At 37.2% G+C, this 14,540-nt stretch overlaps 1 protein-coding gene across 2 annotated transcripts; it reads left to right on the forward strand.

Moving 5' to 3' along the window:
- Positions 1 to 153: 153 nt before the first annotated feature.
- On the forward strand, positions 154 to 13,035 carry LOC139753655 (26S proteasome regulatory subunit 6B). 2 transcript variants are annotated; one of them, XM_071670277.1, is made up of 4 exons: positions 154 to 308; positions 2,554 to 2,745; positions 8,744 to 9,427; positions 12,366 to 13,035. In XM_071670277.1, exons 1-4 carry the CDS (start codon positions 273 to 275, stop codon positions 12,702 to 12,704), a joined length of 1,251 nt encoding a protein of 416 aa, XP_071526378.1. In that variant the 5' UTR covers positions 154 to 272; the 3' UTR covers positions 12,705 to 13,035. The 2 variants fall into 2 exon arrangements, with proteins under 2 accessions (XP_071526378.1, XP_071526379.1); XM_071670278.1 differs by lacking the exon at positions 154 to 308 and adding an exon at positions 403 to 459.
- The last annotated feature ends 1,505 nt before the right edge of the window (positions 13,036 to 14,540 follow it).

A 14,540-nucleotide genomic window follows, 5' to 3' on the forward strand; every position in this document is an offset into this window, starting at 1 on the left:
AAGTAACATTAACAGTGCAATGTGAATTCTTAAAGATTGCACACCAGTATCAAGCAAAACTCTTGATATATGTGTCAGTATTGTATAACCTCATTAGTAAAATGCATGTATTTACTTTATCGTAATTTTTGCGTAATGTATTTCCTAAAGACTGTTTCCGTTTAAATTCGCATATATGACGCGATATCCGAAAGAATCCGCTGCAGAAACGCCAGGTTTGTTTTCATTCTTCAAGTCGAGGTTTTGTGTCATCAGAAATCCGCTGGTCAGAAATGGAAGAGATTGGAATAACTGTGTCTACCGAAAAGGTAACAAAACTCTTGAATTATAAGTAAATTATATTTATATATACTTAGATAAGCCCTTATTATCCGATTTTTGTTTTAATTGTAATGAGCTTGTGATGCTTATTTGTGGTTCAAGTTCCTGTCTTGTGTGTCGGTAGTCAAGTGTTAGAAGGTACTTTAATTTCTTAGCATTAGCTAGAAAAGTTCTTTGCATATATTTTGCTGATATACAGATACTCAATAACTTTCATAAACAAGTTACATCATGCTTTTGGCCTTCAGTTAAAGTGTTTTAAGATTAATTTTTACCTTTTTAAGGATGCCTCAGGCCATATATTAATTTAAGGGTTGATTGAATTGTATTGGCCTAGCCTAATATTTGATAGTTTTCAGGAGGTGCTGATGTATTTGTAGCAGTAAAATGATAGGTAGTTTTAGCATCAGTTTCGCGATAGAAGTTATTCCCTGTAAGCAAGATATGTAATGCTTAATTTCATGATCAGATTGGGGGTTAGGGGGGGTTGATTAGGTGGATGGACGAACCTCATAACTCACAATCAATAGATGGCACATCACTGTTTATGGTTACATGGTTACTATATATCTTTCATACTATTCGCCATTTCCTGCATTAGCAAGGTAGCGTTAGGAACAGAGGACTGGGCCTTTGAGGGAATATCCTCACCTGGCCTCCTTCTCTGTTTCTTCTTTTGGAAAATAAAAAAAAGAAAACGAGAGGGGAAGATTTCCAGCCACCCACTCCCTCCCCTTTTAGTCGCCTTCTACAACACGCAGGGAATACATGGGAAGTATTCTTTCTCCCCTATCCCCAGGGATAAGTTACTATATATATATATATATATATATATATATATATATATATATATGATTTTTACACATTTATATATACGGTACTTATGTCACGACCAGCTTTTTTGCGAGAGTTTTGGTGTTACCCAGGACCTTTCTAAATGGTCTTGCAGCCCAAGGCATTGCTACTAACAGTAGCAGGGAAATGTAGAATCCTTTAGAGTGAAAAGTACTTCAGTGAGACTGCACTCCCAGTGATACAGCCTCGCCAAAGATGACTTTTCACTTGCGCTGTAACCTTGAGCAGGCGAAGTTTAGCAGCACCCACATTTACAGATGTGTACATATTTGTTTATATTTGAGAATTACTTCTAGAGAGTGGTAGTCTCTATAATAAGCTTCATTACTGGCCATGAAACACTTAGCAGCCATACAGATGTCAAGATATTGGCAGATTTTTCAAACATGGCAAATGGAAGCAGAAATTAGTCATAGGGTAGGGGAAGGGTTCAAAGGTTCTGGGAGCACCGAAGAATGTGTGGAAAGAGGGAAAGTTATCTGGATGGGCAGAAATATTTATGTTTGAAGAAATAGTAATCCCATGATACGGATGCAAGACATGGGATATAGATCACATTGTGCGGAGAAGGGTGGATATGATGGAAATTAAATGTTTGAGGACAGTATGGGGTGTGATGTGGTTTGATTGAGTAAGTAATGAAAGGTTAAGAGAGTGTGGTTGAGAGAGCTGAAGAGGGTGTACTGAAATGGTTTGGACATGGAGAGAATGAGTGAAGAAAGGTTGACAAAGGATATATGTATCAGAAGTGGCTGGAAATCCTACCCTCTCGTTTTTAATTTTTCAAAAGAAGGAACAGAGAAGGGGGCAAAGTGAGGATATTCCCTCAAAGGCTCAGTCCTTTGTTCTTAACACTACCTCGCTGATGCGGGAAATGGCGAATTGTATGAAAAAAAGTATATATAGATAGATAGATGGTCGTTTTTAATTTTTCAAAAGAAGGAACAGAGAAGGGGGCAAAGTGAGGATATTCCCTCAGAGGCTCAGTCCTTTGTTCTTAACACTACCTCGCTGATGCGGGAAATGGCGAATTGTATGAAAAATGAAAAAAAGTATATATAGATAGATAGATGGTCGTTTTTAATTTTTCAAAAGAAGGAACAGAGAAGGGGGCAAAGTGAGGATATTCCCTCAGAGGCTCAGTCCTTTGTTCTTAACACTACCTCGCTGATGCGGGAAATGGCGAATTGTATGAAAAAAGTATATATAGATAGATAGATAGAGATGGTCTTGACTAAGGCATTCAGTTGTGCTTGCCATCTCATCTAATGTAAAAAAGTAAGGCAGTGGGTGTCCAAAGGGTCATATCTATAGGTAGTTCATACATTGTATGCCGTAAGATCTTTGTTTTCAGATCATGTTTTCTACTATTTTCAGGTGGAAGAAATGACAGAGGTGAAAGGACCGGTGGTTGGAGGATTAACAGTTGTTAATGATGAATCAGCTCGAGATGATTATAATACCTACAAGCGCCTTCTGCAAAATTTGGAGTACCTGCGCGTACAGGAGGACTACATTAAGGATGAACTTCACAATCTCAAGAAAGAGTACAGACATGCACAAGAAGAGGTGATTCTTTATTTACTTTTGTATTGCTTTGATGGTTGTCGAAGTAGGTTAATTTTTCATTCTAAATATTGTGTGCAGTTATATAACTTTAAATCTGTCAAACATTTGCTCCAGATAGCCCATGTACTTTCATCAGTTCTCTCAATTATGAAGATTTTGTACTTGTACATGTGCCTCTCAGCAGAAACTTGATATCATGTGGTATGCACAGTAAGTACACATTAGCCTTTATATAGATAGTCTTTTATCATCATTAATTCTGTTCATACAGCCTTTCAGTTCATTCATACATCACAACTTCTCAATTCATTGATATATCTCAGCCCATGTTTCCTTCTCACATAACTACTCTACTGCTTAAATGAAATTATAAGAGCAGGATAAGAGCAAGAATGTTGATAAAACCAAAGACAATGAAGGTGCTATAGTTACAAATTGAAACTTAAATAACTCATGTCCCATTTTGGCAGGAATCTCAAATGCACAAACATTTGGAGTATGCACCAGTTATGTAATGTGTGGAATAGCTATTCTTAGACAGATGTCAGTCATCTTTCTCATGTATTGATTTACTGTTTTCAGCTGAAACTTTCCTAAAGTCCTTTATTTTTATTAACAGCATGGCACAGGTGGATCAACTTAGTCACTTTCTTTTCTCTCATCATTTCAAAAAATTTATAGATCTTTGATTTTAGTGAGGAGAATTACCAATAAAATGTCATGTGGCCCTAATGGAAGTGTATGAAGTATTCTACAGAGAAATGTGTTGGCTATAAGTCTGATTTGAGGGATGCTTACTGGCATATGCCAGTTCATTTCAGGATAAGGAATTTCATGAGAACTAGTGTTGACAAGAAGGGAAATTTATTCAACAAAGTAATGCCTTTCAGGCTTAACATTAGCACCACAATTATTTTCAAGTTAATTTCAATACCATAATCCAGACTAATTTCACCAGGGCAGTATTGTTGATTTGTCTCGTAGATCTTCTGATTATAGATGGTTCATAAGAAAAATGTTTCACATTGGATGCATCTCCTCAATCTCCTTAGAAAATGTCTTTTCCACCTGCCTATTACCATTACTCCATCCCCATTTTGATGGAATGGAACATACAGCCCCTTTTGCAACATACTTCACTCAGTATGTGACACTGAAACACATACTTCCACCCTTGTGTAAGAACAACTCTTACTTTTTCAGTTTACACACTTAAGTTGATTTGTCAGTTGAGACCAATTTTTTGTTTATACCACCTCTATATGCAAAATGCTTCCATTGCATCTGATCCTTAGTCATTCCTTGAACATTTTATATGGAATATCTCTAGCCGTAATCATTTGTGTCACAGCACCTAACCATCTCTTTCATGGTTTACCCTTCACTGTTGTACCTTGTACCTTATCATCTGCCATATGTTCTTCATGACCATACCATTCATAACAGACTTTATCCGTGTGCCTTCAAGATTATATTTTCACTCTATATAACTTTCTTACATCATCAACTTTCATTCTGCTCATCCGTTTGATTTTAGATTTACTGTGTAACATTTCCTTCTCCCCAGGATAGTGCATATGAATGCACACTTTCATAGAACACATAAACCCTCCAACAGCACAAGGTCCCTGGTTCGAATCCTGGCAGACACAGAAAATGGCGATCAAGTATGATATGTATATATATATATATATATATATATATATATATATATATATATATTATATATATATATATATATATGTACATTGGATTACGTGTTAATTGACAGGCGCGTGAAACAGAGACTTTTGGATGTTAATGTGCTGAGAGGTGCAACTGGAGGGATGTCTAATCATTATCTTGTGGAGGCTAAGGTGAAGATTTGTATGGGTTTTCAGAGAAGAAGAGTGAATGTTGGGGTGAAGAGGGTGGTGAGAGTAAGTGAGCTTGGGAAGGAGACTTGTGTGAGGAAGTACCAGGAGAGACTGAGTACAGAATGGAAAAAGGTGAGAACAATGGAAGTAAGGGGAGTGGGGGAGGAATGGGATGTATTTAGGGAATCAGTGATGGATTGCGCAAAAGATGCTTGTGGCATGAGAAGAGTGGGAGGTGGGTTGATTAGAAAGGGTAGTGAGTGGTAGGATGAAGAAGTAAGATTATTAGTGAAAGAGAAGAGAGAGGCATTTGGACGATTTTTGCAGGGAAAAAATGCAATTGAGTGGGAGATGTATAAAAGAAAGAGACAGGAGGTCAAGAGAAAGGTGCAAGAGGTGAAAAAGAGGGCAAATGAGAGTTGGGGTGAGAGAGTATCGTTAGATTTTAGGGAGAATAAAAAGATGTTCTGGAAGGAGGTAAATAAAGTGCGTAAGACAAGGGAGCAAATGGGAAGGTGATAACAAGTAGTGGTTATGTGAGAAGGAGATGGAGTGAGTATGTTGAAGGTTTGTTGAATGTGTTTGATGATAGAGTGGCAGATATAGGGTGTTTTGGTCGAGGTGGTGTGCAAAGTGAGAGGGTTAGGGAAAATTATTTGGTAAACAGAGAAGAGGTAGTAAAAGCTTTGCGGAAGATGAAAGCCGGCAAGGCAGCAGGTTTGGATGGTATTGCAGTGGAATTTATTAAAAAAGGGGGTGACTGTATTATTGACTGGTTGGTAAGGTTATTTAATGTATGTATGACTCATGGTGAGGTGCCTGAGGATTGGCAGAATGCGTGCATAGTGCCATTGTACAAAGGCAAAGGGGATAAGAGTGAGTGCTCAAATTACGGAGGTATAAGTTTGTTGAGTATTCCTGGTAAATTATATGGGAGGGTATTGATTGTGAGGGTGAAGGCATGTACAGAGCATCAGATTGGGGAAGAGCAGTGTGGTTTCAGAAGTGGTAGAGGATGTGTGGATCAGGTGTTTGCTTTGAAGAATGTATGTGAGAAATACTTAGAAAAGCAAATGCATTTGTATGTAGCATTTATGGATCTGGAGAAGGCATATGATAGAGTTGATAGAGATGCTCTGTGGAAGGTATTAAGAATATATGGTGTGGGAGGCAAGTTGTTAGAAGCAGTGAAAAGTTTTTATCGAGGATGTAAGGCATGTGTACGTGTAGGAAGAGAGGAAAGTGATTGGTTCTCAGTGAATGTAGGTTTGTGGCAGGGGTGTGTGATGTCTTCATGGTTGTTTAATTTGTTTATGGATGGGGTTGTTAGGGAGGTGAATGCAAGAGTTTTGGAAAAAGGGGCAAGTATGAAGTCTGTTGTGGATGAGAGAGCTTGGGAAGTGAGTCAGTTGTTGTTCGCTGATGATACAGCGCTGGTGGCTGATTCATGTGAGAAACTGCAGAAGCTGGTGACTGAGTTTGGTAAAGTGTGTGAAAGAAGAAAGTTAAGAGTAAATGTGAATAAGAGCAAGGTTATTAGGTACAGTAGGGTTGAGGGTCAAGTCAATTGGGAGGTGAGTTTGAATGGAGAAAAACTGGAGGAAGTAAAGTGTTTTAGATATCTGGGAGTGGATCTGGCAGCGGATGGAACCATGGAAGCGGAAGTGGATCATAGGGTGGGGGAGGGGGCGAAAATCCTGGGAGCCTTGAAGAATGTGTGGAAGTCGAGAACATTATCTCTGAAAGCAAAAATGGGTATGTTTGAAGGAATAGTGGTTCCAACAATGTTGTATGGTTGCGAGGCGTGGGCTATGGATAGAGTTGTGCGCAGGAGGATGGATGTGCTGGAAATGAGATGTTTGAGGACAATGTGTGGTGTGAGGTGGTTTGATCGAGTAAGTAACGTAAGGGTAAGAGAGATGTGTGGAAATAAAAAGAGCGTGGTTGAGAGAGCCGAGAGGGTGTTTTGAAATGGTTTGGGCACATGGAGAGAATGAGTGAGGAAAGATTGACCAAGAGGATATATGTGTCGGAGGTGGAGGGAACGAGGAGAAGAGGGAGACCAAATTGGAGGTGGAAAGATGGAGTGAAAAAGATTTTGTGTGATCGGGGCCTGAACATGCAGGAGGGTGAAAGGAGGGCAAGGAATAGAGTGAATTGGAGCATTGTGGTATACCGGGGTTGACGTGCTGTCAGTGGATTGAATCGGGGCATGTGAAGCGTCTGGGGTAAACCATGGAAAGCTGTGTAGGTATGTATATTTTGCGTGTGTGGACGTATGTATATACATGTGTATGGGGGTGGGTTGGGCCATTTCTTTCGTCTGTTTCCTTGCGCTACCTCGCAAACGCGGGACACAGCGACAAAGCAAAAAATATATATATATATATATATATATATATATATATATATATATATATATATATATATATATATATATATATATATATGGTCTCCCGCTTCTCCTTGTTCCCTCCACTTATTGTCCCAGAATGGGTGAAACAGCATTGTTACAAATGCTTCAATATCCTCATGAGAACCCATGGATCCTTGTAGAGAGTCATCACTACACAGAAGGAATGAAGCATCAAATGTTAAGGTAGATTTTCTCAAGTACAAGTGTACAGGGAAGCTGAAGAATATTTATTATATGATATCTACTGAATGTTTACTCATCACTTAGAGGCAGGGTGCTTGTATGGAAGTTTTTTCCGGCCTTTTTCAGAGATTCTAAAGGATATGCAATTGTTTCAAGATGTTTACAGTTCTTCTTTAGTCTTTGTCATGATTAGAATAAAGCCAGTAATACTTTTGTTTCTAAAGAATGCTTTGCAAGGGCCTGTGGTTGTGGGATTTCACATTGAGAGTTTCCAGCCCTGTGTAGACATATCCTCCTTTTTTAAGGAAACTTATAGCTTTTTCTTTGCCTAAATGAGAGTTGTTGAATGTTCTAGATATGTTACTTCCTTCTTCGTTTATGGCTATTATATTTCTACGGCATCTTCTAATGAAGACATTGTCCTTAAACATTTGGGAATAGAAAGTAGAGTTAGTAAAATTCGTGGAACATCTAAACAGAATCATGGTTAAAGATTTATATAAACCCAAAGTTTCTTATTAAAAAAATGGTAAAATGTAGGAATCAACCTGTTATGATACAGTCCTCAAAATTTTCTTGTCTGGAATATCACCCTTTGTGGTTTGTCAAGATTTAAAGATTCATTGGTATGACAGAAAACTAGTTAAGAGAACATTAATCTCATTTTCCAGGCTTCTTTAAGCATTTGCAAAATTTCCACTGGGATCAAGAAGTCAATCCTTTCACTACAAGAGATGGGGTGTATGCTAGAGTTTGTAATGCATAGATAATGGAATCTACCATGGCTTTCCTAAGGAGCCTCTTGTTGTATGAGAATAATAAAAGGGTTCCATAGTATACAACAAACACCTTTGTTAAACAAAACCTTGTTTGGCTTTTAGGTGCCAAATTATCATGTACCTTTTAGTTTTTCAATAGGTTTTTCATTCCCTTCTTTAGCATCTTTTTTAAAAAAACGTTTTGATTCCTGTTAGTAACAGGCTTGAGGTACAGACACCAGTTTTCAGTGCATGAATGAGGATGGTTAGATGCTTGGCACTATCTTGCCTCCATGCTGAGACATCATAGACCTTAGTAAAATGCTGTATGATTGATTTTTTTTACCATCTGTGCGCCTTATGTTTTACCTTAGTAAAATGCTGTATGATTAATTTTTTTTACCATCTGTGAGCCTTATGTTTTATGATGGTCAGAGGGGACGAGTCCTTGTGATGAATTCTCATTATGGCAGTAGAACATATTTTAACCACCCTGCTGAGCAAGTATTCTCATAGATGGTCAGAGGAGCCTGCCTGTGGTAGAGAACGTTCCTTCATTCTTCACAGTCAACATTTGTAGTTTAATGAAACATGAATCAAAGGACTTGAGAGTCTGAAACATTGATTTATTGTTGATTTTTGATATTTTGTTTTGCAGAACTTATTTAGTTTTTTATCTTATGTATGTGTATCACACAATTAAGTCTTTTGTCTTTTGTTAGGTTGTATATGTATGCTACACGAGGGAAATATACTTCACGATTAAAACATATTTCTTTTTTCAGGTTAAAAGAATCCAGAGTGTGCCATTGGTGATTGGACAGTTCTTAGAGGCAGTAGATCAAAACACTGGTATAGTTGGCTCAACCACAGGCTCAAATTACTATGTACGAATTCTGTCAACAATAGATCGTGAATTGTTAAAGCCATCAGCATCTGTAGCACTTCACAAGCACAGTAATGCGCTAGTTGATGTTTTACCTCCTGAGGCAGACTCTTCTATATCTATGTTACAAGCAGATGAGAAGCCAGATGTTGCTTACTCAGATATTGGAGGTTTGGATATGCAGAAGCAGGAGATCAAGGAAGCTGTAGAACTTCCTCTTACTCATTTTGATTTATACAAGCAGATTGGCATTGACCCTCCTAGGGGTGTGTTAATGTTTGGACCCCCTGGATGTGGGAAAACCATGTTGGCTAAGGCTGTGGCACACCACACTACTGCGTCATTCATCCGTGTTGTTGGGTCAGAATTTGTACAGAAATACCTAGGTGAAGGACCCCGCATGGTGAGGGATGTATTCCGGCTGGCCAGGGAAAATGCCCCAGCCATTATCTTCATTGATGAAATTGATGCTATTGCTACAAAAAGATTTGATGCTCAGACTGGTGCTGATCGTGAGGTGCAGCGAATTTTGCTTGAGTTACTCAACCAGATGGATGGCTTTGATCAGACAACCAATGTCAAGGTAAAAGGTTTGCATGCATTTGTTTTATGATTGTTTTCAGAATTTTACCCCTCTTTATGTGTATGCTTTTTTGCCATCCATGAAAGATGTTAGCTCTGATACATTGACTTGCCAAGATTTGTAGCAATACTGCTGTAAAGTACAATTGTTTTTTGATATCAATGATTGACAGAATAGCTATATATTCACCTTTTACAGTTGTTTATTCTTATGATTTTTGCATTTTGACACTGGATTTTCCTCTGTATTTTATGTTCTTTGTTTTATCTGTCTGTTGTAGTACAATCATTTGAGAACTTAATAAGTGATCATTCATTTTCTATTCTAATGTAAAGGATTTATTTTTTCCACTTAGATTTAATGATGTTTTAGTTCATACCTAACTTTGCACTAGTTTTGTGCATTAAAATTGAGGATATATTGTACAAAGGTACTCTCTTTGGCTCCCATTTCTCCTTTAACTCTATCTTGGATGACCAACATTCCTTCACTCCCTGATGCTCCTCTAAGTAATCCTGCGCTCTTTCCCATAATATCTTTTTGAACTGTCTAAAGTGCGCTTCTCTCTTTAGTTTCAAGCAATGCTTATAGTCCTGATAGCATCCACCCTTGTGTGCTAGAGAGTGTACCTCTAAATTTGTTAAAATCAGAAATTTCCCCTTCTTGGAATCATGCATTAGTGCATCCTACCCCTAGGAAGGGTGTCTGTTCTAACCCCTTTAGCTATTATTAGAGGGGTTCAGTCCCTCTTCAACTCCCATTTCCTCGGACATCTTCAGTCTCACAGTCTTATCTCTGCTCTCTGATATGTCTTTCCTGAGGCGAGACCCACTGATGATATTTTTCAATATCTTCCTAATGTCTGATCATCATCCTTGAGAGGTTTTAGGGAATCCTGTGTAGGTGCCCTTGATATATCCAAAGCTTTGAACCGGTGTGGCATCAAGGTCTCATTTTTAAGCTCCCTTCCCACATATCTAGCTTCCTCTGTGCCCAATCTCTATCCATGGTTGTTAATGGATCACTCTCTCCCCTTTTCTCTATCAACATTGGCTTCCCTCAAGGTACTGTCCAATTTCCTACTCTTTTTCTCCTTTTTATTTAACGATATCCTTACTTTCATAAATAACCAAAAGCACTGATATGCTGATAACACAACACTGCATTCCTGCACATCCTTCAGTTATGCTCCTTTTCTCACTCGATCTCCTTCTTGTCTTGGCACAACTTCCTCAGTAAACTCACACTTAGACAGGATATTTTAGTGGGGTATATGAAATCAGTTTCAGTTTAATGCCTTCAAGAATGTTTCTGCCCATCTCTCTATTGAAAATTACCCAAAAATTTCATGTCTCCTTTGATGGTTCTGTAATTCCACCTCAACTTAATGAACATACTTGGTATTACTGTAACATCCACTTTTGTTTTAGCAACCCCACATTACAGAAATAGCAAAGTATGCCAGTAAGAAACTGTGATTCGTGTTTAGATGTTGAAATTTTTCTTCCAAACAGTTGCTCTGTTTATATGAAGGATTGATCCATTCTTGAAAGCAGTTCTCTCACATCTGGGATGGTTCTTGCTCTGCATCCTTACTTGAAAGGGTTGAGTCGAAAGTGGTCTAACTTATAAACTCTCCTATGCTAACTTCAGAACTTGACCCACTTACCCTACACTACAGAGTTGGTTCTTTTTCCCTCTTCTATGGGTATTATTTTGGTTTTTGCTCTCAAGAGGTGGCTGCTTGTGTGCCCTCACCACTAGTTAGGCCACGCAATACTTGGCAACCTGTTGCATCCCGTTTACTGTGTGGCTGTTGGTAACTTTCCCAACACTTTGAATCTTTGGAACTCTCTACCCTCTCTTGTCTCCCAATTACTGTGACCTGGTACTCATTGAAAGTTTTTTCACTTCCTCCAAAATTCATAAATACATCCCCTTGTTTCTTCTTGTTTCCTTTCATTAATCTGTTTATATTTCATTTAAGACCTGGCCTAATCATGATTGGAGCCTCCATCATAAAAGATAAACATGCTTGTGGGTATATATATTTCATTTATCTTGTGCATTGAAATTGAGAAAATATTGTGTATGAAAGGTGTTTAAGGGTGTATGTACTTCTTTTAACAATGTAAAAGATGATGGCACAAAGGTGTTACAGTACTCCTTGATATTGATGTCCAGCATCATATTAACAAAACACATTTTATTTTCATAATGCTATGAGGTTTTCAGAAATACACCATTTCTCCTATTGGAAAGAAATTTCATGTTGCATGTGTTGTGTGCAGGATCTGTACCATACAAAGCAGGGTATCAAGACAGGATCTTTCCCAACTATTTCTTACAGATTACAGTACATGTTTTAGTCCTAAAGACCTCATTGCAGTTTTCATACCCTTTGATGAAGAATTCAGTGATATGGTTTTGCTCTCACTCAAGTGAAACACATGATTTCTTCTTGTTTACAAATCACAAATACAGTTTGTGAAAGAGTGTTTCCAAAATAAGAAACACAGACTGATGAAAAGAATGCAAAGAATAGGCAAGTAGAAGAAAACAACATTATATATTTGATATGTTGGAGTTTAGAAATACTAGGATTACCACAAAGTGGGGCTGCATTATTACATATGGCCTGAGAAAGCACCATCAACAAGAGAAAAAGAGACCATAAATTAGACATCTTCATTGTTACACCCTTTCTGGTTCTCATGTAAGTGCTTTTATGAGCTTCAAGGACGAGCAGATACACTATTTTTTTCTTTCCTTTTTTTACTGCAATACGGACCTTGATGTTGTTTAGATATATTGCTGATAGTCAAGTAGCTGATAGGTCCAAATGCAGGCAGATTTTTAGTGAACATTTTGTATGGAGAAATTTTACTCATATAATTTGCATATCATATAAAATGCTTTAAAGCTTTTTTCTTTGTAGGTGATTATGGCCACCAATCGTGCAGATACCCTGGATCCTGCTCTTTTACGTCCTGGTCGCTTGGATCGAAAGATTGAGTTCCCATTGCCAGATCGAAGACAGAAGCGATTAATTTTCTCCACTATTACTGGAAGAATGAACCTGAGTGAGGATCTAGATCTAGAGGATTATGTTGCCCGTCCTGATCGCATATCTGGAGCCGACATCAATGCCATTTGCCAAGAGGCTGGTATGCATGCAGTAAGAGAGAACCGATATATTGTCTTGGCAAAGGACTTTGAGAAGGCATACAAGAATAATGTAAAGAAGGATGAATCTGATCACGAGTTTTATAAGTAAGATGGATATTATAGACTGTTATGCAATGAGTGACATAACTAGCGGTTTCATGAGAGTATGTATTATTTCTTTATTAAGAATGGGATGCTAGTGTAGATTATTTCATTATTTGAATCAACCACTGAAATCTAAAATGATTTTGTGGTTTTTTGATAAATCTAAAATTGGTGAAAAAGTTTAATGTAAAAGAATATTTTATGTTATAAATTGTTTTTTACCGAAGCTGATTTTAATTCACACTAATCCCCCATTCTAACATTCATCAAATGAGACCTGTATGCAGAATTGAAAGTTTCAGTTTGTGACATTATAAGGTTTGTCATAGTTTTTATTATTGTGTTTTCTTCTTCCTTATCTTTTTTGCATTAATTTTATAAAGGTGCATTCCAAGTTGTGGAGGATAACTCGATGTTATTCACATATAAATGTTATCATTGTGAAGTGAAAAGTATTGAATGCATGAAAACAAGTTTTGCATATTCAGAAACGTTTTTTTATAACATGCAGTCCAAAAGAAATGTGAAATGGCCCTGTGGATATTTTTTTGAAGATCAGTGAAGATATTCATATCTAGAGTTAGGGAGAAGTGATATTACCTGCATGTTGTAGAAAGTGACTAAGAAGATTAACAATTCTTTTTTATGACTACTTTCTAAAGGTAGAAGCAGAGGAAGGAATGAAGAAACAAAATGCAGATTTTTCTTTTGAGGTCTTAGTTCCCAGTGATACCTTGCTAAGGTGGGAAACACAGAACACTAGTGGGTATTGAATTATTAACCATCCATCATGTGTATCCCATTTTGAAAGTTTTACTTTTTTCATCTCATAATGTTGCTCATTTTTTTATTTCTTTTGTACCTAATTAATCTGCCTTTAATTCTTGAAAATACTAAAGCATACTTTTGGAACAACAGATTAATTTGAAATGATAAGCTTATGCATCTGCTTCAACATATATTGTGCATTCTTAAGAACCAATGATCTTTTTACATGTCTATTGTTTGGTCTCAAAACTCTTATCTCACAGGTACATTGTTGTCTCATCATACCTATAAGTCATCATAAACCTCATAGCCATTTTTCACATAAAATTTTCACACTTAAAGCAGAGTAGTTAATGTAACCTTAGCTTAAGCACAAAGTGTTTTTGCAAGCATGTTACACTTTAAATAGAGATGTCAAAAATAGGGGGTTGAGTATTGGCGTTAGAAAGTAGATTATGTTGAAGTGCCTTGGAAGTAAATTGAAAAAATGACATCCCTATATAGTCATACTGCTATCCTGACATAACTAAAAAGAAAAATAGACAATTGTTAGCTGTGAAAGTTGAATGTCTTTTTTGTTATTTTTCTGTAGCTATGAAATTCCAGGTATTTTGTGGTTAAATGAGGTATTTCATTCATGATTAAATCCAATAAAACTGTCAACTAAGTCTATAAATAGACATTTTTCCTTAACAGGAAACAGCAATGCTGCCTCTACAGTTAAGAAACAAACTGAAATTTACTGGCATCTGTATGTTTTTCTCTGTAATGTGACTTAAATAATTTAGGAAGTTCATTTCCAGCCCTTGGAAATTCAATATTGACACCATGTGAATTATTGATTGCACTATTTTTGTGAGCAGTCTTACTAAGTTTGAACACATCTCTAATTAAAGTAGAATTGTTATGTGGTTTTTCTCTCATTTTTGGTATGTCATACAAGCATGAGAACTTTGTAGGACACCCTCTCAGAAAGAAAAGTATGTCATTCAAGTAGTTTACATTGTCATAGGACACTGCCTCAGACTACAGAGGTTTTTCAACCATCAAAATACATTTCTTTCTGCAGTAT

Source organism: Panulirus ornatus, chromosome 15 (genome assembly GCF_036320965.1).
Source record: "Panulirus ornatus isolate Po-2019 chromosome 15, ASM3632096v1, whole genome shotgun sequence".
Classification (NCBI taxonomy): Eukaryota; Metazoa; Arthropoda; class Malacostraca; order Decapoda; family Palinuridae; genus Panulirus; species Panulirus ornatus.